Genomic DNA, 27,865 nt, shown 5'->3' with positions numbered 1-27,865 from the left:
TACAAAGTTAGCGTTACTTTAAAAAAAATTAGGACCATAATATAAACTGGTAAAAAAAAAAAAAAGGCCTGATTGACCTTGGGCAACCCCTGGACACAGGTCCTTGGGGTGGCCCTGCCCTCACCTGGGCAGGAGTGAGGCAGAGGATGGCGGGCTGGCTGGCGTCAGTCCAGCCCCAGGAGGCAGAACACTGACTTGGAGGAAGGGACTGGCCTGGGAGGGGCTGGGGGGCCTGGGTGCGGGGCGGGTTCGGCCTCTGTTTGCTGAGAACAGTGGAGGCTCTCGGATTCCCAGTCTAGCTGTGTCTCTTTGCTCCTCTCTGCCCCAGACCACTGCCAAGCCCTGTCCCAGAAGGTTTGGACCCGGAGTGTTATGGGCAGGCTCACCAGGCAGGGCGTGGATTCACAGGGCAGAGATGGGAGGCGAAACAGGAAGGGGCCGTGGCCAGGCAGGGCTGGGAAGCTGGTGGGAGCCCCAGCCAGGTCCCCAGGAAGGGCAGGCTCACAGCAACGGGGAGGGGGAACGTACCAGCAGAGCCAGAGGTGGAGACGGGCAGCAGCCCAGGACCTTGGGAAGAAAGGAGCCCACCCCCCAGGAAGTGGTCCTGACAGCAGGGGAGCAGGGTGACGTCAGGGCCTGGGCCCTGAGCTGCAGAGAAACACATGTTCGGAGTGTCGCCCAGCCCGGGTCTGGGGAAGGGGGGCCTCAGTCCCCCAAGGAGCCGCCCCTGATGACCGTCTCCCACAGACTCAGCCTCTCCCGGGGGCAGAGCTCCTGGGAGCAGGGCCAGCCCCACAGGGTCTCTGGAGCGGGGGTGGGCGCTGTGCAGGCAGGCAGCCTGGCCCGGGCACAGTCCCCGTGTCCTCAGCGCTGCGTGGGAGCAGCTGCGCCGGCCCCGCCAGGCAGGTGGTCAGTGCAGCACCTGGTCCAGCTCGTACTTCTCGCAGAAGTGGCTGGTGAAGGGGAAGCAGGTGAGGTACTCGATCCAGGGCCAGTGGATGGGGTAGACGTAGAGCCAGATGACCAGCGAGGCGAAGAGGCCGGCGAAGACCAGCAGCGACACGAGGATGAGGGCGCGCTTGCGGTACTTGTCACTCGTGCCAAAGGTGATGTAGGGCAGGAAGGCGAAGGCCAGCAGCAGGCCGCTGAGGAAGCCAAAGATGTGGGCAATGTTGTCGATCCAGGGCAGGAGGCCGCAGATGAACAGGAAGAGCACGATGGCCGACAGGTTCAGGAAGGCCTTCCAGGGCCGCTCCAGCAGCTGCCAGCTCTGGAAGAGCTCCACGAAGAGGCAGGCCAGGAGGCCGAACTGCGACCCTGCTGGGCCCACCTGGGGTGGGTGGATGGGGAGGGGACAGGGTCACTTCCAGATGCCAGGGGGGAGCCTGTGGGGAGCCCCAGGACCTGGGTCATCCTCTCCGTGAGCCCCTCCCAGGGTGGGGACCCCGAACCTGATGGCCAGGGGGCAGGAGAGGTGCTGCTGGAACAAAGCTGAAGTCGTTCCACCCACCCTTTCTGCAACACTGAGCACCTACTACGCGCACGCCCAGTGCAATAAGCAGGACAGACTGCTCGAGGCAGCGCACGTGGGGAGGGACGGACACTGAACAAGCCCACAGCGTGAGGCTGAACTGATCAAAAAACTGCCGTTTCTTTGGGTCAAGAACGGTTGCACAAGGGCAACTTCATATAGCCCAACTCATAGCTGTGGGACGTGCTGGCAGGCGGTGGTCATGGTCAAGGAGAGAAATGAGGGCTTCCCTGGTGGCACAGTGGTTGGGAGTCCGCCTGCCGATGCAGGGGACACGGGTTCATGCCCCAGTCCGGGAAGATCCCACATGCCGTGGAGCGGCTGGGCCCGTGAGCCATGGCTACTGAGCCTGTGCGTCCGGAGCCTGTGCTCCGCAACGGGAGAGGCCACAACAGTGAGAGGCCCACGTACCTCAAAAAAAAAAAAAAAAAAAAAGGAGAGAAATGAAGCAGAGAAGAGGCAGAGTGAGGGAGGGGGTCCAGAAGGTCTTTCTGGAGGTGACCTGTACACATGACCCAGGGGCATCACTGCTCCCTCGCGCCTCGGAATGGACTAAGGAATTGGCCGGGAAGCCCCCAGCTTAGCTGTCCATCCGCTGTTGAGCCTGACATGGCAGGGGCTGTGCGTCCCTCAGGCCAAGCCAGGCGGGAGGCGTGGAAGCAGTAGAGCTAGCCCTCCCTGCTACATCCTGAGTCCCTACCTCCGCGCGGTACGGGAGGAAGATGGCACTGGCGAGGTTGCCGGTGATGCCGCTGAGAATGAAGATGACGGCGATGCGGTGCCAGCCGGCCAGCTTCTCCAGGTCCCGTAGGATGGTCATTTGGAAGATCACAGACACGAGGCAGTGCACCACGCTGGGCGGGGACACACCAGGCATCAGCCCCCTGCCCCGTCTGCCAGCCAGCTACTTCGGGAGCAGCGGGGTCTGGCAGGTTGTGCCGGCTGCGCCCTGGCCCAGGGACCCCTCCTCCGGGAGTCCAGGTGGGTGGGCACCACAGGGGTCTGAGGGGTGGGCAGCGAGGCACCTCTTACCCAGCGTGGAGGAACAGAGACAGCCAGAGCCTGTAGAACTGATCTGGGACCTCAGGGTTGAGGAAGGGCAGCAGCCCACACACCTTGTCCAAGCAGTGCACCTGGGGGTGAGAGCACGGCAGTCAGTGCCTAGGATCCGGCTGGGTCCGAGGCCCTGATGGAGGGGGCAGGACCAGATACCCGCTACAGGAGAGCGTGTGGGCTGCTGCACCTGGCTGCTCGTGCCCAGGGCCCCTCCAGACCCCACCTCACCTGGGAGCAGAGTGTGGCCTCTTCATGGAAATAGCCGTGCATGAACTCACAGTACTCCCGAGTGGTGATCTCACAGCTGGGGGACAGGGAGGCAAGGCGAACATCAGGGGCCTGAGTCCTGCCCGCCCCCGCCTCGTGCCCAGTGCCCGGCCGCAGCAGGCATCACTGGCAGGACGCGGTGCCCCTCTGCAGGAACCTGCCCACACCACAGACGGCCCCCGAGTGGGGAGGGAGGACGCCAGCTGGGTGGTGGTTGACAGAGGGGGAGCACAGGGGCTCCGGGCAGCGGGCCCAGGCCGGCTCACCTGCCCTTGGTGCCGATGCAGCAGGGGCGGCCCCGGATCTGGCAGTCCATGTGCGGGAAGCCCGAGTGGTTACTCCTGGCCTGGTCTGTGCAGATCTGTCAGGAGGGGCACAGACAGCGGCTGGGGCTGTGCAGCGGCACGCAGGCCCTCCCCACCCTTCCCAGACCACTGTCCTCCCTGAACACTCACCGGCCACTTGGTGATGTCATCGGGCCAGATGTGGGCACCACTGGAGGCCGGCTCCTCGCAGGTTCTGGAAGCAGAGGTCGGAGGGGGCAAAATGAGGGGCCACGGCATCCCCAGCCTGCCACGCCCACGGGCCAACATCCCCATGGGTGGCACAGACCACATGATACTCAGCCCCATCTCCTCAGCTCCGCTGTGGGTCTCCCAGGACTGTACCTGGGGTCCTGGTTGCACACGGCCCCCGATGTCCGCTTTTGGCCCAGCGCAGACTTGTCCATGGGGGGCCCCGTATCGTCCTGCCACTTGACAAAAGTGGCCAAAGTCTCCTGGAGGATGGAGGCAGGCTGGTCATGGCTAGAACAAGGTCACCACCATCAGAGTGGGCAAGGGCCCCTCCAGGGCAGGGGCTCTTGCCCTGCTGTCCAGGGCTCAGGCTCATCTCCCAGACCCCCACCCCTACTGACACTCCCAAGACCCAGCTTTCACTGCTCTGGGGCTGGGGAGGTTGGCACCCTCCCTGTGCTGAGCTGCGTGCAGGGGTGTGTGATGCCAGGGAGGGCAGAGGAAGGACAGAGGCAACGTAGACACTGCCCTTGAAGGGCCCCTCCCCCAGGCTGGGGCAAGTGGAGATGGTGCAGGGGACCAGGGTGGGGCTCGCAGGGGTTGGAGGGCCTCTGCCCCCACCGAGCAGTCCTGCTGCAGCGTCTGGATGCAGCCCGAGTGGTCATTCTGGACACAACAGCCCGAGTCCCGCTCCAGGTCTCGCTCCCGCAGCACTAGCTGCTCGATCTGTTGGTCCTTCCGGATGCAGGGCGAGAACTTGGCTCCCAAGTGGATCAAGTCAATCTGGGGGCGGAGGGTGGGGGGGAGTGAGCTCGGGTCCAGACCTGGCTGCTCTGTTGAGAGTCTCGCCCTAGGGGCCCCTGATGGGGGGGCTTCCAGGCAAGCCAACCCCCTTCCTGCCCAGCTGGGGGTGGCAGAGGCCAGAGGCTCCCTGCTGAGATGCTGTCCCTGCCTGGGCCCCTTACCGAGCTGGGGCCAATCCAGAAGTTCTCCTGCTGGATGTACTTCATGCTCTCATACACACCTCTGTTCCTGAGTACCTGGTGCAGAGGTGGAAGGATGGGGGGGTCAGGGGTTTCTCTGTCCCAGGGAAGGGCCTCCAGGGAAGGGGCTGAGAAGCAAAGCAGTGGTGAGCCCAGAGCACCCTCCTGCTTGGGCCAGGTTGTTGCCGTGGGAAGGACTGGGTGGCCCAAGATGCTGGCGCCTCTTGAGGGAGGCTAGGATCCCCAGGGCGGAGCCCCCCTTCCCTAGCCCCACTCACCAGCTGGGTGGTGACGTGCTGGGCGAAGCCCACAGGCGCGATGCCGTACGTGCAAATCACCAGCAGTGTGATGATGATGTGGACGAAGGTCAGCCAGTAGGTGAAGTAGGGCCTGCGGGCAGAGGCCTCGGGTCAGCGGACCCAAACTCACATCCCGACCCTCAGCCCTGCGGCACCCAGCCGCCAACAGCTCGCACCTGCTCCCTACCCTCTACTCCAACTCATCCTTCTCCACAGCAACTCTTAAAATGCACCTCCATGCGTCTCTCCCAGCTTAAATCCTTTCCATGGCTTCTCACTGCCCTGGGGATAAAGTCTAACATGGCTCCTTCCCCACTGGTTGCAAGGCCTTGCTACGTCTGCCCACCTCCCTGGCCTCCTTCCTCTCCTTCTCCTGCAGTTCCTGGAACAAACCCCAATCCCTGCAGCCCCAGGGCCTTTGCACATGATGCTTCCTTTGCCTGGGATGCTCTTGCCATCTCTCTTCACCCAGCTAACTGCTGCTCCTCCTGACTACACTCCTCCCCACCAGCTGCTCACTCCCACTCTCTGTCCTCCTTCTCCAGGACACTCACCACACCTACTATCACTTAATTTTTTTTAACTTAGGGTCCAGTGTCTATCAGGTTGCTGCTCATTGTACATTTTTTGAGAATGGCCTCTTCCCAATCCTCTGGCTTCCCCCAAGGTCTCTGTGCAGGCCTCTTCACAGTCCCTTCACTTGTGGTCACAGCTTCTAACTGCCCCTCTGACCTACCCCGCCCGCCCTGCTCCGCTGTTCCAGGGCCTGTGTGGCGGTGCTCAGTGAACACTTGTTCCTGGGCTACCGTCTGGGAGCCCAGCAGAGGAAGCAGCCCTGGAAAGCGGGGAGGGTGAAGAGGCAGCAACACCCGACAACCCTTCCCAGGTGACATGCATGCTTGTAGGGTGACCCTAGGGACTGTCCCTGCTCCCGACCCACAGGAGGTGCTCACCAAAGGCTCGATGAACAATAAGGGGAGCTTCGGGAGGGGCCCCAGGGGAACCTGGAAGCTCCCAGGCCCTCCTAGATGGCTCTCAGCCCTTCTCCCCTGGGCCTACGCCTGAGAGTGGCTCTCCAGAGCGGTGACCACCCACCACTGTCACGGAGTGGGTGGGGCCCCAGGCCGGCGTGGCTCACCGGTGGCTGTCGAAGCTCTCCAGCTGGCGCTGCACAGTGCTGCTGATGCTGCGGCGGTAGCTGCGGTTCAGCCAGTTGCCCACAACGCCCAGGCCGTAGTGCCGCTTCTTCCGGTCGAAGGCAAAGTGCTTCACCTTGGATGCGATACGCTTGCCACGTTTGGCCGTGGGCACCGGGGCTCGGTCAGACTCCTTCCTGGTGAGGACGGTGGTCTCAGCCTCGTGTCCTCCCCTCCCACATCCCATGAGGGGGGTCAGGAGGGACCTGTGGTCTAGGGAAGCCCCCTGGGAGGGTCGTTGGGCTCTTTCTCCACGGTGCCGCCTCCCTCCACCTGGAGGACTGCCCAGAACTCACGGAGGGATCTGCACCTCTTCGGGGTAGACCGGGGAGGCCGAGCGTGGGATGCCCCGGAAGTAGCTGGCAGAGAGTGGAGGCGACTCAAACACATCATCAGGCACGGAGCTCATTTCTTCCTGGAGTGGGTGTGGAGTCGGGGACACAAAAAGAGACAGTGTGAGGAGTCGCTGTCTCCAGCACTGCCCCCAGTAGCTCAATTAAAGGGCAGGACAAAGCCAGACAGGCTCTTTGGAAGGGAGGTAGAAGGCAGGTGTTTGTGGGCCCTGATGGTGACTTTCCCGGCTGGCACCCTTCCTCACCTCAGGTCCTTGCCCTGCCGACAGAAAGACAGAGGCCCAGGAGCTCCGAGAGGCGCACCCCCATCCCACCGACGGGCCTTTGGACATCTCAGGGGCTCCCAGCAGAGCATGACTGAGGCCGGGTGACGTCTCCTGGCTCCCGCCCACCCCGGCCCCCCGACCCCGAGGGCCCACACACCCCATGCTTGCCTTACTAAAAAATGAGGTGTAGAATGTCTCTGCTCCATCGACCACATCCTCCTCCAGGAAGCTGGGGTAGGCAAAGCTGCGCTTGACCACCCGGCACCGCTGTCCTGTGGCATCCAGTACCGAGCGCCCCTGTGCCAGACAGAAGCATGGGCATCAATCCCAGGTCAGGTACCCCTGCCCCTGACACCAAAGGAGTCTGTCAAGCCCATCTGTCTGGGGATGTGCGACCCAGTCCAGAGCATGAGCATCTGCGAGAGAGGCCAGGACTGGGCTCCGGCTCCTGCGTAGCCTGATTGCAGCAATCTCTACATGGTTGGCTCTTAACTTCTCCCTGGTGACCTCCGGCCCTCTGGCTTGGGCACCTGACACCCTACCACTCATCCTGCACCCTTATTCCCACGGGCTTCTTGGCATGGCACACCAGGCCCCTGCTGACCTTTTGATCCCATCTCCTGCCATTCCTCTTGTAACCACCCTTCACTAAAACCACCTGCTACTCCCTCCTACCTCCAGGCCTTTGCATAGGCTGTTCCCTCTGCTGACAATGCTGTTCCCTTCCTGGCAAACCTTTCCTTGTATTTCTCAAGTGCCTTCCCTGACACCAGCCCCTCCTCTGGGTGGGCCCCAGCACTTATCACACTGAATGGTGACACCTGCCCTCACCCGAGCTGAGGGCTCCTCTAGGGCAGTGACACTGGCTCAACTCACTCTGTAGCCCGTGCCCAGCACATAAGGGGGTTCAGTAAACACAGGTCAGTGAGTGGTGCCTGCACGTTTCACTTCCTACTTTCCACCTTATATGTCAGTGCAGAAACCAGCTGTCCACACTAGGGACAACTAGAAGTGGAGTGGGACCAATAGAAGGATGTGGGTCTGGCTGCTTGAGCTGCCACCGCCCCACCCCCCACCCCGCCCAGGGATCCCGGAGCAACCACTACCCTTGGCACAGAGGAAGATGCCTGGGGACAGAGATGCTCTGGAGAGAGAGATGCTCTGGGGAGAGAGATGCCTGGGGAGAGAGATGCTCTGGGGAGAGAGATGCTCTGAGGAGAGAGATGCCTGGGGAGAGAGATGCCTGGGGAGAGAGATGGCTCTGGGGAGAGAGATGCTCTGGGGAGAGAGATGCCTGGGGAGAGAGATGCTCTGAGGAGAGAGATGCCTGGGGAGAGAGATGCTCTGAGGAGAGAGATGCCTGGGGAGAGAGATGCTCTGAGGAGAGAGATGCCTGGGGAGAGAGATGCCTGGGGAGAGAGATGGCTCTGGGGAGAGAGATGCTCTGGGGAGAGAGATGCCTGGGGAGAGAGATGCTCTGAGGAGAGAGATGCCTGGGGAGAGAGATGGCTCTGGGGAGAGAGATGCTCTGGGGAGAGAGATGCCTGGGGAGAGAGATGCTCTGAGGAGAGAGATGCCTGGGGAGAGAGATGCTCTGAGGAGAGAGATGCCTGGGGAGAGAGATGCTCTGAGGAGAGAGATGCCTGGGGAGAGAGATGCCTGGGGAGAGAGATGGCTCTGGGGAGAGAGATGCTCTGGGGAGAGAGATGCCTGGGGAGAGAGATGCTCTGGGGAGAGAGATGCTCTGGGGAGAGAGATGCCTGGGAAGAGAGATGCCTAGGGAGAGAGATGCTCTGGGGAGAGAGATGCCTAGGGAGAGAGATGCTCTGGGGAGAGAGATGCCTGGGGAGAGAGATGCCTGGGGAGAGAGATGCTCTGGGGAGAGAGTTGCTCTGGGGAGAGAGATGCCTGGGGAGAGAGATGCCTGGGGAGAGAGATGCTCTGGGGAGAGAGTTGCTCTGGGGAGAGAGATGCTCTGGGGAGAGAGTTGCTCTGGGGAGAGAGTTGCTCTGGGGAGAAAGATGCCTGGGGAGAGAGATGCCTGGGGAGAGGGATGCCTAGGGAGAGAGATGCTCTGGGGAGAGAGATGCTCTGGGGAGAGAGAGGGAGCAGGCTGGGCAGAGGTGTCTTTACCTTGAGTAAGGCCGCGGCAGCTTGAAAGCTCATGTGGGCCACAGAGATCCTCTTGCGGTAGGGCAGGTGGGAATAGCCGGAGCGGACGCTGGTGAAGGAGCTGAGGGACAGGACCCCAGGGGTCAGGGGTGGGTGTGGGGCGTGGGGCCGGTCCACCTCGTCCGGGTGGCGGAACGCCCGTCCTCGGGCCAGGGGATCCACAATCTGGACGGGAAGGAGGTGGTGAGCAGAGTCAACTGGGCCCTGGGCCAAGCCAACTGCCGCCCCGCCCCCCCAGCTGGAGACCACCTTGGGCATCTTGCGGGGTCTTGGAGACTCGGTGCCCTGGAAGGAGGGCACCTCCTGGCTGGTGAGCTCCAGGTCCCTCTGGCACGAGGCCTTGAGCCGGCCGTAGCGGACGCTGCAGTGGTGCCGGCTCCTGCGCTGCCAGTGCTGCTGCTTCAGCTCCCAGTCGCCGCTGACCCCAAACCACTGGGCCGCGCCCCTGCGGGAGCACATGGGATGGGGAGCAGGTGGGTGTGTGACACGGGAGCGACCGCAATGAGAGAAAGGCCATGTGTGCAGAGAGGTGACGGGGCACGTGTGTGTGTGCAGGGGAGGTGACGGGGCACGTGTGTGTGTGCAGAGAGGTGACGGGGCACGTGTGTGTGTGCAGGGGAGGTGACGGGGCACGTGTGTGTGTGCAGAGAGGTGACGGGGCACGTGTGTGTGTGCAGGGGAGGTGACGGGGCACGTGTGTGTGTGCAGAGAGGTGACGGGGCACGTGTGTGTGTGCAGGGGAGGTGACGGGGCACGTGTGTGTGTGCAGGGGAGGTGACGGGGCACGCGTGTGTGTGTAGTGGGAGGTGACGGGGCACGTGTGTGTGTGTATGCAGTGGGAGGGGCAGATCAGCTTCCCCTTGACCCCTGGCTCGGTGCCCAGGAACCAGATAGGCAGAGGGGGAATCAAGTCAAGAGCCTGAGGGCTGAGCTGGGAAGGCCCCAGGAGCTGCTCTGAAGGGCAGTGGTCCACCCCCAGCTCCTTGACTTCCCTCAGCCTCCTCACTGTGGCTTCCTACCAGGCACAGAGCAGCCTGGGCCTCAGTTTCCCCACCTGGAACATGGGCTGCCTGCCCGTGCCTCCCGGGAAGGGCCCAAGACCCAGGTCCCAAGAGTTGACTGGCCGAGGGTGGGGTGGGGAGGAGGTGGGGATGCAGCGGGCGTGCTCACTTGCGGATGCTCTGGGACAGGGAGGCCTGTCGGCGGAAGCCGGGGCGCTTCTCCGAGCCGCCCTCCTGCCATTGTACCCTCGGCTCCTGGAGGCTGATGCTCTTCAGGAAGGCTGGATTCCTGGGCCTCTGTGGACAGCGGGCAGAAGCATGGGCTGTGACTGCATGCAGTCCAGATCCCAGGCTGGCTCTGCTCTGGCTCCCAATGTGAAGACCCAGACAGAACAAACCTCGACCCCGGTCTACCCCAAGCTGCTTTCATTCCGAAGGTCAAATCGCCATTTTCTAGCGTCTTCGGCGATCCCAGCACATGCTTCCCTAGCTCCCTATCCAGCGCTCCCGCCTTAGGCCTTAGCCGTGGCTAAGCCTTGGCCTCGCCTGGCTTTACATGTTTGAAAGAGCCCTTGGCATGAGTGGGCGGCATGAGACAGCCTCCCGGGTGGCTCTTCGCAGCTAGTTCTCAATGAGCTCTTTATGGAGCGCTGGTCCGGACTGCTGGTAACGTTGATTCATCCCCATCCCCCCGCAGGAGCCGGGAGCTGGGATCAAGCTGCTGGTGCTGCAGGCGTGTTGTGCCCCTTCCCCCAAGTCACAGACAGCCCACCGCCCACAGAAGGGCCAGGGCTCGGGCAAGGGAATGGAAACAGCCAATTCCCAGGCGGAACTGGCAAGCGTTTCTTAAGCTCCCTGGCCACCGTGAGACGGAGACTGAGTTCAGGGCCCACCCCCTGTGAAGTCTGGGGCCAGGAAGGACGGGGTGCAGCCTACAGCAGGGCCACAGGGCAGCTGTGGCTCCAGAAGGCCCTCCTCCGGGAAGTGAAACTGCCCGAAAGGTGTCATGGGGGCACAGCGGTGGCTGGTGGCAGGGCGCCGAGCGCCCAGCTGCTCCTTTACCTGGGGCAGCATGCTGGCCTGCTCGCTGGGGGCCGGGGCCTCGGGTGGAGGGATGGTGATGGATAGGTTGGGTGGCTTCCGGCTCTGCAGGCGGCTACTGGACACCGAGGAGACACTCTCGCCATTCTTGTCAGCGGAGGCCATGGTGGGCGAGGGATGGGGCAGCTGGAATGGAAACAGGGAGGGAGCACAGGTGTGTCAAGAGGCAGCAGGACAGGAGGGGACACGGGGACAGTCCAGGGTGTCAGGGTGGTACCTGGGCAGGCAGCCCAGACTGAGAACAACCTGTAGAAAGTTGGTTCAAACCTAACTCTAGGCACTAAACCATGAAGCAGAGACCGACTCTGGGCTGGGTGGGGTATGGTGAGAAGGTGTATTTTCGTTCTTCATTTGCATTCCAGGGCAGCAGGGGTCTGGGAGGTCCCCAGCTTACCACCTCGTTCCATTTCCAGTCTCTCTGCTTCAGGCAAGGACCTCACCCAGAAAGGAACGTTGAGGGCCAGGGATGCAGAGCTGCCGTGATCTTGGCCACCTCATCAGCCTGGCCAGAGCAGGCCAGGGGGCCAGAGGCAGCTTCCTTGGACAAAGAACCCTGCCTTCGTCCTGGGGGCAGGGCTTGGGGGAGGACAAGGGGAAAGGCTCCAGGCAACCCACAGACAAGGGGCCCACAGCTGTGCAGGGAGCAGGTGGTTCTCAGAGGAGAGATCCCTGGGCTTTGAGCAAGGAAGTAGCAGCTCAGCCTAATCCCCAGGTAGATGAGAAAGCCACCGTACTGGTCCCTGTCCCCCAGGGTTGGCAGGTTCCTCTTTCAAAGGTTAAGTGAAACTGCCACGTGTCTGGTACTTTTTTCTTTTCACAAAGGAAGAATATTATATCTTAATGATAAAGATGATATATGAACCTTGCAAAAAAAAAAAAAAAAAAAGACTCAGAAGACTGTAAAGCAGGAAAGTGAACTCCTGGCCCACCTGTCACCCCACGTTCCAGGACAGAGCTCGGTGCGCACACCACTCCAGGTGCCTCTCTGCACTTGGAAAAGGACACGTGTACTTAACATTTTACATGCACTCATACCTTGTTTTCTATAGCATGGACATCCTTCCCTGTCAATGCAGACAGTTAGCTTTACCTGATCTTTCTTGATGACTGGGAAGGTTTCACTGAGTGGAATGTACCAAGATTTACTTAATTCCAGACTGATGGTTGTTTACATTCACGTCCAGTGTTAACGGACACCCTTGCCTATACCGTGTGTACTTGTCCCAGTATTATCGCAAGACGAACTTCTAGAAGTGGCGTTGCTGGATTGAAGAGTAATTGCATCTTGAATTTCAACGGATCTTGCCAGATGGCCCAGCCAGGAGGAAGTAGTAGTTTACCTCCACCTGGGGCTTTTCCATAGCGATCGATGGTGCCACTGACATCCACACCCGCTTTGACCCACCAGAACTAACACCTCCACCTCATCTATTCTCTCCGTTTCATCTCTCACTCTGCCTGTGACCTTTTCCTTGCTAAAATCCTTCGCTATTTCCTCTCCCCACGTCCCAAGGCTGCTAGGGCAGGTTTGATTTCTTCTCCCCTCACACAAGGTCAGGGACCTCACATCCATCTGCCGACTCAGGGGAGAGTCACACAGGAGCCCTCCAGCCATGGGACGGGCGGCCGAGGTGCGGGACGGCAGGGCAACGCAGCAGCCACCTCTGTTCCGAGTCTGTCTGCTCCCCACTCCCTGTCCAGCTCCTAGAAGAGCCACCGTTGCCTCTCATCTGAAGGACCACAGCCTCCAGACTCCTCTACCTGCTGCCCCCCGAGCTCCCACCCCGGGACCATTTTCCACACGGCGGCAGAATCCACCTTTGAAACGTGCAAATCATACCATGTCACTCCCTGCTCAACGCTAGGCCAGGATCTCCAGCTCTCACTTAAAGCAAAGTCCAAACTTCTCACTGGGGCCTCTGGACCCCTTGTGGCTTTGTCTCCTCCTTGCTCCTTCCCCACCCCATCAGGCCACCCTGGGCCCCTCACCGCCCCGCACCTGCCAAGCCTCTGTGAGGAGGTGCTGAGGGGTTGTGGTCAAAAGCACAGACTGGAGCCGGGTGGCCTGGGCTTGACCTGCACTTGACCATGGGTCACCCAAGTCCTCACCTTACAAGGGAGGAATAACCCACTCCGCCAGAGAGGTGTCCTGGGCATCAAACAATTGCACGCATGACACACACTCAGGCAGCATGGCCACAGAAACTTGTTCAGGAATGTTCACAGCGGCATGTTCATTGTGGCCCAAAGGTGGAAGCAACCCAAATGCTCACCAACATACAAATGGACGGGGGGAGGGATAAATTAGGAGGTTGGGATTAACATACACACACCACTATACATAAAATAATCAACAAGGACCTCCTGTATAGCACAGGGAACTCTATTCAATATTCTGTAATAACCTATATAGGAAAAGAATCTTAAAAAGAAGAGATAAATGTACACGTATAAATGAATCATTTTGCTGTACACCTGACACTAACACATTGTAAATCAACTATAATATAAAATAAAGATTTTTTTTAGAAGTGTACTATAATCTGTGGGAAAAAAACATACAAATGGATAAAGAGAATGTGCTAAAACCACACACTGGACTATTACTCAGCCACGAACAGGAATGCTATGCTGAGACAGGCTACAATATGGATGAACCTGGGGGACGTTATGCTAGGTGAAAGAAGCCAGACACAAAGAGACCACTTACTCCAGGGGTCCAAATACAAGTCCAGAAGAGGCAAATCTATAGAGACAGAAGGATGAGTCGTGGCTTAGGGCTGGGGAGGGCGCTGGAGGATGACAGCTAAGGGGCGTGGGTTTCACACTCTGAGACGATGAAAATGCTCTACAGTTGACAGTGGTGATGGTTACATACACCTGTGAATATACTAAAAACCACTCAACTGTACACTTTAAATGGATGTGTTTTATGTAAATTACATAAATTAAATGTGAACTATATCTCAGTAAAGCTGGTTAAAAAAAAGTCTCCAGGGCTTCCCTGGTGGCGCAGTGGGTGGGGGTCCACCCGCTGGTGCAGGGGACACGGGTTCGTGCTCCAGTCTGGGAGGATCCCACGTGCCACGGAGCAGCTGGGCCCGTGAGCCATGGCCGCTGGGCCTGTGCGTCTGGAGCCTGTGCTCCGCAATGGGAGAGGCCACAGCAGTGAGAGGCCCGTGTGCCTAAAAAAACAAAAAAAGTCTCCAGCAGGTGCTCCATAAATGTTGGGCCTCTGCCCCTACTGGTCCCTTCCTCCCCAGATAAGATCATCACACAGCAGAGCAGGTAGCTCCTTCTCATCATTCTGGTCCCAGCTTGAGCGCCACCTCCTCCAAGGAGCCCTCCCTGGCTGCCTGAGGCAGCTCCCCCTCTACCCGACGTGTCTCTCCATCACTTCACCCTGCTCACCTCCCTCTCTGTCCTCTTTCTGACTTATTCACAGCTGCATCTCCACTGCCAGAAGTGTGCTGGTCCACATGCAGCATTAGTAAGTATTTGTTGAAAATCAGATAAACAAGCAAGCAAAGCAGCTGGTACCTGGGGTCCAGCCCACTCGCTACCCAGCTTCCTACCCTCAGGGTTTGGGTTGAGCTCACACCTTCCTGGGTCTTGTTGCAAAGGACTTTAGAGCATGTTCTAGTCCTTTCCTCACTCTGCACAGATGCTCTGGGGTGAAGCCTCAGCTCTGCGGAGAGGTGGATGGATGCAGAGACAGAAGGAAAGATGGACAGATGGCTCCAGGTCAAGCAGGGCAGCTCCCTTGGTGCTCACAGCCTATAAGGAAGGGAGAGCAGGCTCAAGGGTGCATGTCAGGACTACTGAACCTTTTAATTTTCTTGACCTCAGTCTCCTCATCTATAAAATGGGAATAATTCCACCAGCTTCATAGGTGAGGGATTAAGAGATATATTCTCCTCCTCCTCCCCCTGGAGTAAAGGCCCTTGTGGTGATGAGCTGGATGCTTCAGAGTGCCTGGAGGCCAGCAGCCTCTGGGCATTTACCTAATAAAACCACCTGAAGACCTGGGCTCTGGGCTGGGAACCATAATCAAGATGGTCCCTACTTTCTTTTCCTGTTTCTACAGAACTTTACTAGAAACATTTAACTTTAAAAAACGCAGGCATTATTGGCTATCTTCTGATTAAGAGCTGTTTTCAGTTAAAATAAGCCAGATATTCAAGGCAGTGTTCAAATGATTCGGAAGTGTTTTGCTGTTGTTTTGGTTCTTTAAATTAATATTTTTTTAAGGTAAAATCCACACAACATAAAAGTAAGGATTAAAAAGTGAACAACTTGTGGACTTCCCTCATGGTCCAGGGGTTAAGAGACTGTGCTTCCACGGCAGGGGGCACGGGTTCTATCCCTAGGCGGGGAACTAAGATGCCACATATGCAGCTTGGTGCAAAAAAAGGGAACAACTCCAGGGCAAGCCTTTGTTTTTGAGAAGTCCCACATAGGGGACATTGCCATGTAGCAGAGCACGCGGCAGGCCCGGCTTGATAGAACCCCGAGGGCCGTCGGGGGCAGGACAGGGTCAGGGCCCCAGGTGGGCCAGGCCTTGCTCGGCCCTTCGCGTGCATTATCCCACTTTGTCCTCAGAACACCCTTCGAGGCAGACATTATCATCGCTTCCATTTTGTGGATAAGAATGGAGGCTCAGCGGGGTTGAGTAACTTGCCCAAGCTCACACAGCCAGGAAGGGGAGCAGCTGGGACTCAAACTGCTCTGGCTATAGGGCCTGAAGTCTCCTCGGGAAACAGGCGCCCCCTCTCCTTAAAGCTGGGGTACACTCTGGGCTGGACAGCCTCCTATCAGGGAGACAGAGTAGAGAGTCCAGCCTGGAGAGGAACTTGGTCGAGCATCTCAGCACTTTGCAAACTGTGTTTCTCAGAGGGCTGGGGTTACCCAGAGGTGCCCAAGGGGCTGCCATGGGGTGAACTGGAGGCCGGGGGAGGGTCTGGGCTCCCCTCTGATTCCATGGGGCAGCACCCCTCTGGCTTTACATATTAGAGAGGGGTCTTTCACTTGGTTGCTGAAGTCGTCCAACTACAGGTGAGAGGAACTCTGGGTGCAGAGTGGGTGCCAGAGAGGGATCTGAGGCAGGGCTGGAGGCCCAGGACGCTCCCTGCTTAAGGCCTGAGCAAGACTTGGACATCACCCTTCTACCCCTAAGTGCAGGGAGTTCTGACCCTGCATCCCAGGGCAGACAGGCCAGGATGATGAGGCCACTCGGAGATCACAGACAGACGGGGTGTGGTGCTGGCCTGGCTGGCGCCTCGGACGCCACTCTGCACCACTCTGGGGACAGCTCCAAGACAACAGCCTCACCTGGGACGCCTGCACAGAAAGTTCTCCAGCTTGGCCTCCTCTGGGACCAGGGTATAGTGAGAGGGCACCAGGCGGGCAATGCCCTTGGAAACTGGCACCAAGGAGGGAGGGATGCAGTGGAGGAAGGCTGGTGGTAAGCGTGAGGCTGCCAGGTTTGAGCTTGGGTAAGGTCACAAGCAGGTAGGATCCTTCTGGAACTCACAGCTGATTACATCTCCCCACAGTCAACACCAGCGCCCTTCAAAACCTGCCCCACACCCCCCTGGACACACCACGTCCCCCGCAGCTCCCCAGGCTCCTACTTCCTCTCATCTGAGGCCCTGCACCTGGCCCACCAGGCTCCACCCCATCTGGCTGGCCAACACCTACCAGCTGCTTTAAGGAGGGTAAAGTGTCATCTCCTCCAGGAAGCCTGTCGCGTTACCACCAGCCAAAATCAACCACTTTCTCATAGCATCCTACAGAGATTTGCTTACATGTAGGTATCTCCCACCCACCCCTGGGCAGCACAGGGTCCACAACCCAGTTAGCCCCGTTAATGGCTAACTGGATGGAAGGCGGGGGAGAGGGTGGGCGCACGCACGGCTGCAGATGGTCAGTCCGCACTGACCCTGAACAGAAACTGTCTTCCACAGTCCTGCAGCCAGCCCAGGAAGTGGCTCATTCTGGAAGGCTCTACAGAGTGCTGCTTGCCCCACCCCTGCTCTGTGACCACTGCCCGGCCAAGGATGGAGGATGCTGTCCCAGGATGAGTCCCCAGAGGACCTCCTGTTTCCCCCTTTCTCCAGCACAGCCCGGATTCCCCAACTACCCCTCCCATCCCAAGGCCGTACCACCCCTGGCTGGGACCCCTAGCCCAGGACTTGCTGTGCTGCTGGCAACTGTCCCAATCTTCTGACAGGAAGAAGAGCAGACTCAATCCAAGGCCAAAGGACTGGGGAGACCAGACCAACCCCAGGGAAATCCCAGGGGTCCCAAAGAGAAGTGGCGCGGCTCTGGAGAGCAGAGGCAGGGCGGGGGCACATTTTCCCGGGGAGCCATTTAACCATCTTCATAGGGTGGTGCTGAGAGCCCTGGCCTGTAAGCAGCTTGACCGGCACAGCCTCAGTTTCCTTCTCTGTTAAGCGAAGGGATTGGACAAGGTGATGGCCCAGCTTTGACACACGTGAGGCCCACACATTTGGCATAAAAACACCACTTTGGGGACTTCCCTGGTGGTCCAGTGGTTAAGCCTCCACGCTTCCATTGCAGGGGGGAAGAGTCCCATCCCTGGTTGGAGAACTAAGATCCCGCATGCTGCAGGGCGCGGCCGAAAAACAAAAACACAAAAACACACCACTTTGCCCCAGCCGCTCTCCACCGCAGATGGGAGGGCCTGCTCCTGAGACCCTGTGCCCCCAACTTGTGCAGAGATGGTAGGCAGGTGCACCAGAAGCCCAGCCCCTGCCTCGGGGCTCAGGGAGGGAGGGGGAGGGGGCGGCAGGTGTTCGGGGCAGATGCAGGGGTCGTCGGACCCACTCTGGGCACCTGCGTAACCCAAGTCCAGGGCGTGGAGCAGCCCAGATGGCGGAGACCAGACAGAAAAAGTGCTGGAACACTGGGAGCACCCGCCCCGCCCAACCCTTACCTCCCGCGCCCTGAAAGCGCTTGCTCACTGCAGAGGAAGCTGTGACATCCTGGGACCAGGCTTCCTCCTGGCCCAGTCACATCCGCTGCTCTCTGAGACCCCCAGGCTTGCGGCAGTGCCCAGACCGTGAGCGGGGGGCGGGGGGGAGGTTTGAAGGCCTGGCCCACCCGGCTGGGCCACTGTCACTTGCCCGCAACAATTTTGGCTTCGGTGGGGCCTTCCCCAGAAAAGAGCCTTCAGCCCCAGGATACCTAGGAGACCCCAAAGGGCCCTGGGTAGAGAGACGGGGTCCAGCATGGGATAGCAGGGGTGCATATCCAAAGAAGCAGTGCAGTACAGAGTTCACATCACCCAGAGGCACCCATGGGTTGACCAACCCAGGGTCTGAACCACCACTATGCCCACACCCAGTAGCATAACCCCTTTAGCAGCAGCCAGGATCAGGCACATATGGCAGAAACACAGACTCAGAAACTACAAGCTGGTGCCGCCGGGGAAGCCGGTTTCCCCACAAAGGGTGGAGCTGGGCACAGCCAGCTGAGCCCGGTCCTGGCAGCCACAGCCAGGGTGAGCTGGGCCTGCCCGGTGGGTCCCCCGCCAGAGCACTACCAGGGCACATGCAGGCAGGGTGCCCCCTCCCCAGGCTGCATGGGCCCACCATCCCCTCCCCACCTGCCCCCACATGTGCTTCCACTGTCCTGAGGAGTCTGGCTCCGGCGCCCGCCTTCCCTCTCCACCTGCCCGCCACGGACACACTAGCAGGTTTCTGAAGGCTCCCTTGGTCTTGCTAACGGTGGATGCATTCTCCATACCCCCGGCTGGGAGGACCTCATGAGCCGGAAGCAGGCGACTGACATGAGGACTCAGCCTGCGTGTGGTCAGAAATGGGGACAGAGAGAAGGGAGGGGCCCTTGGAGGAGGGGCGAGCAGCCCCGCTTTCTGAACCACGAGACATGGTCAGGAAGTTTACGGGACCCCCATGGGGGAGGGCCTCAGGCTCCCTGAACAGAGGAAGGGAAGAAACCACCACCTGGCCCAGAAGTTCCTCCCAGCTGGCGGTGGGCAGGAGGTCTGCAGGGAAGGGAGGCGGCCAGGGCCGCTGGGACCTGCCTGTCCCCTGCTGAATCACAGGATGTCGGGGTGAGGGCGGGGGGCAAGGAAGTGGCCTCTCTCCCCGACTTCCCTGTCACAGAAACCGAAACCCGATGTTTCCCTCCCCACAGCCCTTCTGGGAACTGGGTCATTTTTAGAAAGCAGCAAGGAGGAAGCTGGCCCTCGCCCAGGGTGCAATCCCCAGTGAAACCCCTGGTTCTGCCGATCTCGGAGCCACTCCGGCTGCCACAGGCCCGGCAGGAGCAGTTTATGTAAAGACTGCAACCTCGCCCGGGCTCCCTACCCACTGGCCCGCACGGCCGGTGACTCACCCCGGACGCCTCCCTGCCCTGGCAAGAGCCAGTGGGGACAGGAGCTCCGGGCAGGAGGAAGCAAAGGCGGCCAGCTGGGAGTCACACGGGATTAGGAAGACAAAAGATGGACACACCAAGAGGGAGGGAAGCAAAGTGTCCCGGTTGGAGGCTGAAGACCCAATCATCAGAGCTAGAGAAGGCAGGGGGGGAGGGGATGCCGATCTATCTCCAGAAGCCAGCAGGAGCCGTCCCTGTGGCCCCCCTCCCTCCTGGCAAGCAGCCACTTCCCTAGAGGTGCCAGTCGGCAGACACACTTCACAGGCGGCCCCAGCGCACGCTCACCCTTCAGCCCAGCTGCCCCCGATGGAGAGGAAAAATGAAACCACCTGTGGGTTTGTGCTCCGGCCACAGGGAGAGGCCCCACTCACAGAGGGCCCCAGCCTGGGGAGGCCCCGATTTCTCCTCCACCTTTAACGGCTTTGCTCAAACTCTAGAAGATAAAGAACCTGGGGACAGGTTCAGGGACCCGGTGACCTTCCCCATCAGACCCCAGGCTCTGGGCTCTCCGTGACCCAGTCAGAGTGGCTTGGGCATCACGGCTGACCACAGACACGGGAAGCGGGCGCTGGGCACATGCTCGGGTGGCAGCCTGGAACCCAGTGCCCACCAAGGGCGTGTGGGTGCGAGGACGGGTTGCCATGTTCCCAACCCCACTCGGTCCCGCCCGGAGGCTTTCTCAGGACCACACACCAGCGGGGCTGGCAGAGATATGAATACCCCCATCTTCTGTGGACCCCAATTCCAGAAAGCCAGCTGGGAGTGCCCGAGCCCCATGTCCCCACGTCCTAAGGTGTGGCAGCTGCTGGCAACATACAGGGACAGGCATTACTGGAAGTGGAAGTGCCACCAGATCTCCCCAGCTGACCACAATGCTGGGCCCTGCCCACCGTGGTGCCCTCCCAGAGGCCCCTCTGGGAAGCTCTGGACTCCAGAAGCTGCTGATGGAAGCAGATCAGGGGAGAGCAGTTGAGCAGAGACCTTCCAGACCCCAGGCAGTAGCGGCTTCCAGAGCCTGGGGGCCAACGGCAGCTTAAGGACAACAGCGGGAAGGGTGCAGAGTGGCCGGGTCCTAGGATGCTCCACCCAGCAGCCTGGCCTCCTTTGGGAAGGTGGCCTGTTCTGTCCCAACCCTGCTGTTCCCTGAGCATTGCTGTGAAGGAGAGGAGTCAGAAGTGGCCCCTAGGGGGTCCAGAAGGCTCTGGTCCTTCCAGGCCAGACACCAGGGCACAGCAGGGATCCTGGAGAGGGATCAGGCACCTCTGGGCACCACGCTGTCCCAGGTTTGATGTGAACCAGGCTTTGCTCCAAACACTCGTGAGGATTTGCCTCTCTTGGGATCTTGAGGTCATGGGAGTTGGGTTTCCACTGGACCTTGGAACAGGCAGAGGCTTAGCACATGCTCAGTGGTGGGGGAGAATGGGGTGCAGCATGGGTGGGGGAGCAGGAGAGGCCCACTTCACTCTTGCTGGGGCTCCCACACCCTGAGGTGTGACCAGGCTGTTTCCAGACACGACTAACCTCAACACACAGAGCAGGCCTCTGCCTCGTGCTTGCGAGGGTGGAGTCCACCCAACTTCCACCCACTCCTCGTGGCCTGACTCCAGACAATGAAAACACTGTCCAGGGCCTCCCTGGTGGCGCAGTGGTTGGGAGTCCGCCTGCCGATGCAGGGGATACGGGTTCGTGCCCCGGTCTGGGAGGATCCCATATGCCGCGGAGCGGCTGGGCCCGTGAGCCATGGCCGCTGGGCCTGCGCATCCGGAGCCTGTGCTCCGCAACGGGAGAGGCCACAACAGTGAGAGGCCCGCATACAGCAAAAAAAAAAAGAAAAAAAAAAAAAAAAAAAACACTGTCCAACTGGGGGACACAGGGTCAGAGTCCCAGCCCTAACCACTGTGTGATCTTGGGCAAGCCACTTGGCATCTCTGAGCCTTAGTATGTTTATGCATAAGATGCTAAGGAGCCTCCCGGGGGTCTAAAATCTAGGTGGCTTTGTCACCATTAGCTAGGGGTCGCCCTGGGAGCACAGGCAGCTAAGGGACAAAGTCTGACCATATCTCACAGAGAGGTAAGCACCTCACCCAACGTCACTCAGCCGGAAGTCAGGCCCTGGGCTGCCCTGGGTCCCTCACCTCAACACACTCAGGACAGGGCGCTGGGTGCCCCTCACTTCTAGAGGCCCAGGTCCGCTGTCAGCAGGGAGGGAACATGCCAAGCAAACACTTTTCAGCTTGTAAACAGTCATTAAGGAGCTAATAAACCAGACTTCCCAGAATCCTGCCCTGGAAGAGGCTGGCTCCAGCCCCAAAGGCTGCTGCGAGGGCTTCGGGGCACATGGACATGGACCATCCAGGCCACTCAGACCAGGGGAGCTCTCCACACACGTCACCAACCCCATCCCCCCATCTTGCTTTGGAGCTGTATGGGTTCTCTTGTTGAGAAATGAGGGCTGGGGAGCTGGAGACAGGGCTTAAACCCTGGCTTGGCCACCTACCCGCTGGGAGAGTGGGCAAGTATCACTTTTGAGCCTCAGTTTCCTCTGCTGCAAAATGATATGATGCAGCCCCCATCCCCAGGGATGACACGAGATCATGAGTGCACAGTGCCTGGGACACAACTGGTGGCTGGTAACTGGTAGCTTCTATTATTCCCAGCAGACCTCTGCCACCATCGCTCACTTGGTTTCTACATCTGAGCCAAGAGTTCCAGAGGTGACAGATCTGTTTGACAGGTGGGGAGACTGAGGCTCAAAGAGGTGAAGTCACCTGCCCAAGGTTACATAGTTATGTGGTGGGGCTGTGGCCTCCTGCCACCTTGGAACTGGTCAAGCAAAGTGGCAAAAGAACGGGCAGGGAGGTGGTGACTCAGGTGCTGCTAGGTGCACAGGCCTTTGACTCATGAGTCCCTCCCAGCCCGCCAAGCAGAAATGACATCACGTAAGGCTTGATGGCACTTCCCAGCTTATCTAAGGGCTTTCACCTAAGGCTTGATGGCACTTCCCAGCTTATCTAAGGGCTTTCACAAACATTCCCTCACCCATGTCCTTATCTCACGATTATCATCGGCTGATAAAGCCATGAGCTTAACAGCCAGGGCTCAGGCCAGACTGCAGTTCCAAGTCCTGCCTCTGCCCGGTCCCACGGCAGCTCTCCCACCTTCTCTTCCAGGCCTTTGGGGCCCACACTAGAGGCATGACCTGGGGAGAGCCACCAGGAGAGGGAAAAGGTGCTTCTTGCTGGCAGCTGGGCAGGACCACCTGAGGACCCTCTCGCCACAAACTCCGGGGCCACACGTGGGAGGCAGAGGAAACCAAGCTTACCCCGCTCCCAGCTCCAAGGAGCTCGGCCAGAGGGAGCAAGGGCTAAAGGACACGGCCTCAATGACCAACCCCCCCCACCATCATGACTGCACATGCTGGAGGGCGGGGGCCAGCAGTTCACAGCCTGATCCTCCACTCCCAGATGGAAAGCTACCCACTGTTCCCATGGCCTCCATGGTGCTGAGGTTCCCCTGCCCCCCAGACACAGCCACTTCTGCAGGACAACAGCAGTGCTGCCATTCTGCACCATGTTCTCACCTCATCCCCCCAGCAGCCCATAAGATGGGGTAAGACCTCTGGCATCACCATGACTCTGTGCCAAGGGCACACAGACACGTGCCTGTTACTGTGACAGCTCCCTCACTGCACTTCTAGTGCAGCCGGGCACCCGCCCAGGCTTTACATGAATCACCACTGGAATCCTCACAGCAACCCTCCCAAGCAGACTACTGTGAGCCCACTGGGGAAACTGAGGCACGGACTACTTAAGTGACCCCCCCTCTGACCACACTCTCATAGCCCAGGTGCCTGCCAGCCTTTGGGCCTGGTTTCTTGGCTCCCCAAGCTGGGAATCACCCCCTCCCACTGCTACCCCTCACCCTCCAGACCAGCGTCCCTGATGGCCCACCTCGTCTGCCCTGCCCATTTAGCTCCAACCCCTTTCCTAGAGGGGCTTGGAATGTGCCTTCCTGTAGCTTTGAAACCTCAAGTCTTGCATCTGGGTCCCTGGATAAACTTACTGCATGAGGGAATGTGGACACAGTGGCTGTCTGTACTTCCCTGAAGTTGAGAAGAAACTGTTTCCTTTATGCCAGTCCTGAGAGCTGCCCTTGCCTGGCAGCCTCCCTGCCGGGGTCACCACGTGCTAGGTCAGCCCGCACTGACGTCCCTGCCACTCCTCCCCCCGCCTGACCCAGCCGGATGGGAAACTGGGAGCAGAGGCGTGAGCTCACTCTGGAAATCCCCACAGTGGCCAGGGCAAAACTGAGGCCTGCTCCAAAGTGGGTGTCTCAGAGACCCAAGGGGAACTGCAACCTGGAGAGTACATCTCCCCTGATGCTGCACCAGGTGGCAGGCAGGGGGCCGGAGCCACCCCAACCCCGCAACCTCTCATCGCGACCCAAAGGGAAGCGCCAGGTGGCTCATCCAAGTCACATGCACAAACATACACCCCTGACTCCCTGCTCTCATCTGGGGTCTCGCCCGGGGACAAGTGTACACAGCAAATCAACAGGAACCCTGTGAAGAGCTCTGGCCACAGTGAAAACACCACCACTGACCCAGAGCTGGGCTCGGACCCCAGTGGCTCCCACAGTGCATTTCTGGTGTGATGTATTCCTCCTCTTCGAGGGCCAGGAGTCCCCTCCTAGGCAATGAGCGTGTGCCTGTGTGCATATGTGCGTGTGTGTTACACCAGGTATGGCTGCAGCTCAGAAATGAGCAAATCAGGTAGGAGTCACCTGGTACTCTTTTGCTGGCAGGTGGCAGAAGGTTCTAGGGCTGGGCCTGGGAACAGACAGCCCAGGTTCAATGTCAGGCCCTGACAATTACTTCCTGAACAGCTTTGTCCAAGTCTGAATGCTGCTTTGTGCCTTGAGAGGCACACAACAGATGGGGGTCACTATTATGGGTTTGTTTGTTTGTTTTTCAGCTGAACAGACGAAAGTCTCACTCCAGTCTTTTTTTTTTTTTTTTTTTTTTTCTTTTTGCGGTATGCGGGCCTCTCACTGTTGTGGCCCCTCCCGTTGCGGAGCACAGGCTCCGGATGCGCAGGCCCAGCAGCCATGGCTCACGGGCCCAGCCGCTCCGCGGCATATGGGATCCTCCCAGACCGGGGCACGAACCCGTATCCCCTGCATCGGCAGGCGGACTCTCAACCACCGCGCCACCAGGGAGGCCCTCACTCCAGTCTTTTAAATTTAAAAGGCCAAAAGAAGCCCCCCAAAGCAAAAGTCAAACCAGAAACTGCCACCTGCCCTCTGACCCCACCAGGGTTCCCAGGTCAGGAGGCCAGGGTCCAGAAGTGAACAGGATGGTGGGGGGAGGGAGGGATGGATATTCTCAGGAAGTGGGAAGGGAGGGCAGTGAGGTGGCCTGGGCTCCTGGTCATGAATGGTTACTTCATCCCATCCTGCCCCTCTGTGACAGCCCCCTGCCCCAATGCCCTGCAAAGCGGGAGCATACTCCTTGAGTCCAACACAAATAATTCAAAGTCATGCCTACCGGGGGAACCCCAGGCCTGTGGCTCTGCTGTCCTCCATCTCTCACTGGTGCTCAGCTAACACCACGAGCAGGGGGCGCATCACTCCACCAGCAGCTGGGCCCACCCTGGGCCTCTTGTCTCACCCAGGGTTCCCACAGCCACGGTGGAACTTTCTACTGCAGGAGGGAAGCAGACAGGGGAGCCGCAAGGAATTAGGTGCCCTGTTATTCCTCGGATGTTATTTTCCTGGTGTAAGTGACTGAGGAGTCAGGTGTGGGTTCAGAAGGGAAAATTACAGCTGGTCACATGGCGTCAGGTGTCCAGGCCCACCTAGCAGTCCAGCGTTGGGAAAATCTATGAGAACAGAGCTCGCGCCCCGCCCCCCCATAGGGGTATTTGACCTCCAGGGTGGCCCTGGCTCACCCTGCGTGGGAGGTGCCCTAGGGGTGAAACACTCCAGGACAGAGCTGTGAGAGGGCCCCTGTTCCCAGCGCCTCCCCCGGAGCACCCAGAACTGCTTCCTGCAGGGCTCATGGTTTAAGCAGGGAAGAGGCAGGCTTGTGGCACCAAGGGAGGCCTGCTGCTAGGGCATAACTGCCCTCACACCTCCTTACTGCTTATCTCATTTAGGCTTATTCCAAGTTCCTCCTCTAACCCCTGGGGAAACTAAGGCAGGGAGGGGCAGTCAATGAGAAGTCACTTGGTGGACGGGGTACTGCGCCAGGGTTGCTCAACCTCGGCACAGCACTACTGACACTCTGGGCTTGTGGTGGGAGCTTCCCCGTGCACTGCAGGATGTTTAGCAGCATCCCTGGCCTCTACACCCTAGACCCCCGCCCCGGAGTTGTGACAACCAAAATGTCTCCAGACACTCTGCCAAATGTCCCCTGGCAGGCAAAAATCACCCACTGCTGAGGACCACTGCTTTAAAAGAAGCTTCACTTTCCACTCTGTGCTCTGCTTTACCTACAGCAAGTGACAGTAACATAACACAGACTCTGGCCTCATTACGCCACCCACACAGGGTCCTAAATCTATAGCCATTGGGAAAAAGAAGCCAGTCCACGTGTGGGGTCAAACCCGCAAGCCCTCCCCTCCTTAGACACTCCCTCTCAGGGGCTCCAATTCTAGGCCTTCCCCCTTGGCCTTTCACCCAGTTAGGCTGAGACCTGGGCTCCCCTCTGCCCTGGGGTGGTGGGTTTATACTCTAGGGACATACTCCTCTCTAACCCAACACAGTGCCCTGGGGGAACGGAGAAGGGGCAGCCTTTCCAAGCCCCTCTGTCCAGAAGTCAGGAGTCCTGGGTCCAATTTCTGAGCTCTGGTCCAGCCTGGCTGTGAGCCCACCCTCCCGCACCTGTTTCCACCTCTGCTAAACTGAATGGACAAACTCCGCCCCGACCGCGGCAGCTCACCCAGGAGAAAGGGGAGGGGAGGGGAAGGTATGAATTCCAGGCGCTTCTGGGAGGAAGGCGGGACTGGGCGGTCCTGCCCTGGGGCTGTCCCCTCTCTTCCTCCCGGGACTTTAAACTTCTGCCCAATCAGCATGCCCCCACCTCTGGTGACCCGTGGCCCAGGGACCCCTTAGGCGTCTTGTCCGAGCTGAGTCCCAGGGGCCGGCAGACCCGGTCCAGCGGCCCCGTTCGAGTCGAGCCCCGGCCTCTGGCCTCGGGCTCGGCCCACGTGGGGCCCGAGTGCTCCGCAGCGCCGGCCCCTTCGCCGGCCGCGCACCGCCGCCCCAGGGCATGCTCGGGCGCGACCCCACGGCCCCTCCGGGGCCCGGAGCCCGGCTGCCGCGAACCCGGCCTCGACCGTCGCCCCGCGCTCACCTCCCTGCGGCCCCAAGTTCCCGGGACTCAGCTCCTAGCGGCGCCGGCCAGAGCCTGGGCTGTGGCTCCTGGAGGCGGGACCCCAGCGCTCCGCCTCTTCCCTACCTGCGCGCGGGCGGGGGGGCGGGGCCTGGCGCCGGGGGGCGGGGCCCGCGGGGCCACGCTCGGTCCCAGACGCAAGGGTCTTGCTCTGCTGCTCCCGGCTCGCGCTGCCCTTCCGCGGTCGGCCTAGTGGTGTCCCCGCCTGGGCAGAGCCCTATTTTCCGCCGGAGCTGGTCTCTTCCGGGCGCCGTCCTCTCCTCCCCCGACAAAGCGTATAATCTAGGTCTGAAGTGCTATCAGCAGGTCAACCCCCAAGAAAAACCACTCCAATAAATAACAGCCACCTTCCATACCCCTCCCTCCAGAGCCTTCATCCTTAGGCCAAACGGGCCTGTTCCCTGGAAACTTTTAGCCCTCATCCTTTCCCTGAAACACGTTTGGAGGGTCTCACCTACAAGTCCTGCTGCAGCTCCCGCCTCCGGGACGCCTTCTCTGATCTCCGCCACTGCCCTCGCTTCTCCTATACAGCGAACGTGCCCTCCTCCGCATCCTCCCGAGGCGGAGGCTCCTTCCGAAGCTGAGACCAGATCTTGCTCAACTTCCCCCGCCCCCACCCGCCCTCGGCACTAAATCCAGAGCTGGCGCAGATGACAAAAAGGTGCCTAGGCTTTGCTACTAGGAGAAGCCCCACTGAGTGCCTGTGTGGGCGGCGGGGACTCTGGAGGAGTTACAGGAGTCTCCTTTAGGGCAGACCCGGTAAAAACCCGCGATGCCTCTGTCCCCACGACACAGACCTTCCTGATGGGGCGGAACCTTGGTTCACACGGGTGCCTGCAGCGGACGCAGAGGAAAGAGCTCAAGATCTGGAGATGCGGGGTCAGCCTCCAGGACGGGGTCGCCTGGCTCGGGCCCTAGCCCGTCTGAGGCAGTTCTCAACAACGTACTGACCCAGATCCGGCCTTCTCACCTGTGAAATCACGGGCGGTGGGGTCTCTACAGCCAGAGGAGCCGAGTTCAGGTCCTGACTCTGACACTTACTATCAATACCTGTGTGGCCTTGGACAAATCCTTCAACCTCCCTGGGCCTCAGCCTTCCTCCTCTTTAAAATGGGGGTAAAGGGAATTCCCTGGCGGTCCAGTGGTTAGGACTCCGCGCTCCCACTGCTGGGGGCCTGGGTTCGATCCCTGGTCGGGGAACTAAGATCCTGCATGCCGCACAGAGCGGCCAAAACCAAATAAATAAATAAAATGGGGTGGGGGGGGGAAATAGGCCCTGTCTCTTGTAAGAAGCCCCTTGAAGGGCACGTG

General features: G+C 59.7%; 1 protein-coding gene across 7 annotated transcripts; it reads right to left on the bottom strand.

Moving 5' to 3' along the window:
* Positions 1–27,097, bottom strand: RHBDF2 (rhomboid 5 homolog 2). Of its 7 annotated transcripts, none has more exons than XM_060080709.1 (19): positions 26,516–26,576; positions 14,342–14,517; positions 10,702–10,866; positions 9,809–9,936; positions 8,888–9,083; positions 8,600–8,803; positions 6,635–6,763; positions 6,144–6,262; positions 5,790–5,984; positions 4,631–4,742; positions 4,335–4,409; positions 3,991–4,152; positions 3,523–3,632; positions 3,310–3,373; positions 3,121–3,215; positions 2,816–2,891; positions 2,564–2,664; positions 2,232–2,385; positions 1–1,330 (listed from the first exon to the last, which is right to left on the bottom strand). In XM_060080709.1, the coding sequence occupies exons 3-19, from the start codon at positions 10,843–10,845 to the stop codon at positions 911–913; spliced, it is 2,484 nt and encodes an 827-aa protein (XP_059936692.1). In that variant the 5' UTR covers positions 10,846–10,866; positions 14,342–14,517; positions 26,516–26,576; the 3' UTR covers positions 1–910. The 7 variants fall into 7 exon arrangements, with proteins under 7 accessions (XP_059936692.1, XP_059936693.1, XP_059936691.1 ...); XM_060080710.1 differs by lacking the exon at positions 14,342–14,517 and adding an exon at positions 24,707–24,862 and having other exon boundaries at positions 26,516–26,569; XM_060080708.1 differs by lacking the exons at positions 14,342–14,517; positions 26,516–26,576 and adding an exon at positions 27,009–27,097.
* Positions 27,098–27,865: the final 768 nt, after the last annotated feature.

The sequence above is a fragment of the Mesoplodon densirostris genome, chromosome 18 (genome assembly GCF_025265405.1).
Source record: "Mesoplodon densirostris isolate mMesDen1 chromosome 18, mMesDen1 primary haplotype, whole genome shotgun sequence".
NCBI classification, from domain to species: Eukaryota; Metazoa; Chordata; class Mammalia; order Artiodactyla; family Ziphiidae; genus Mesoplodon; species Mesoplodon densirostris.
Note: the sequence above shows the minus strand (reverse complement) of the source record. Positions and strands in the feature narration are given on the sequence as shown.

Bases quoted from the DNA above. Each gene is read 5' to 3' on its own strand.
- RHBDF2 (XM_060080708.1), bottom strand. From the start codon at position 10,845: ATGGCCTCCGCTGACAAGAATGGCGAGAGTGTCTCCTCGGTGTCCAGT. The intron at 4,153-4,334 runs GTAAGGGGCCCA...CTCCGCCCCCAG, and splicing joins TCTGGATTGGCCCCAGCTCG to ATTGACTTGATCCACTTGGG. The intron at 2,665-2,815 runs GTGAGGTGGGGT...TCTCACCCCCAG, and splicing joins AGGCCACACTCTGCTCCCAG to GTGCACTGCTTGGACAAGGT.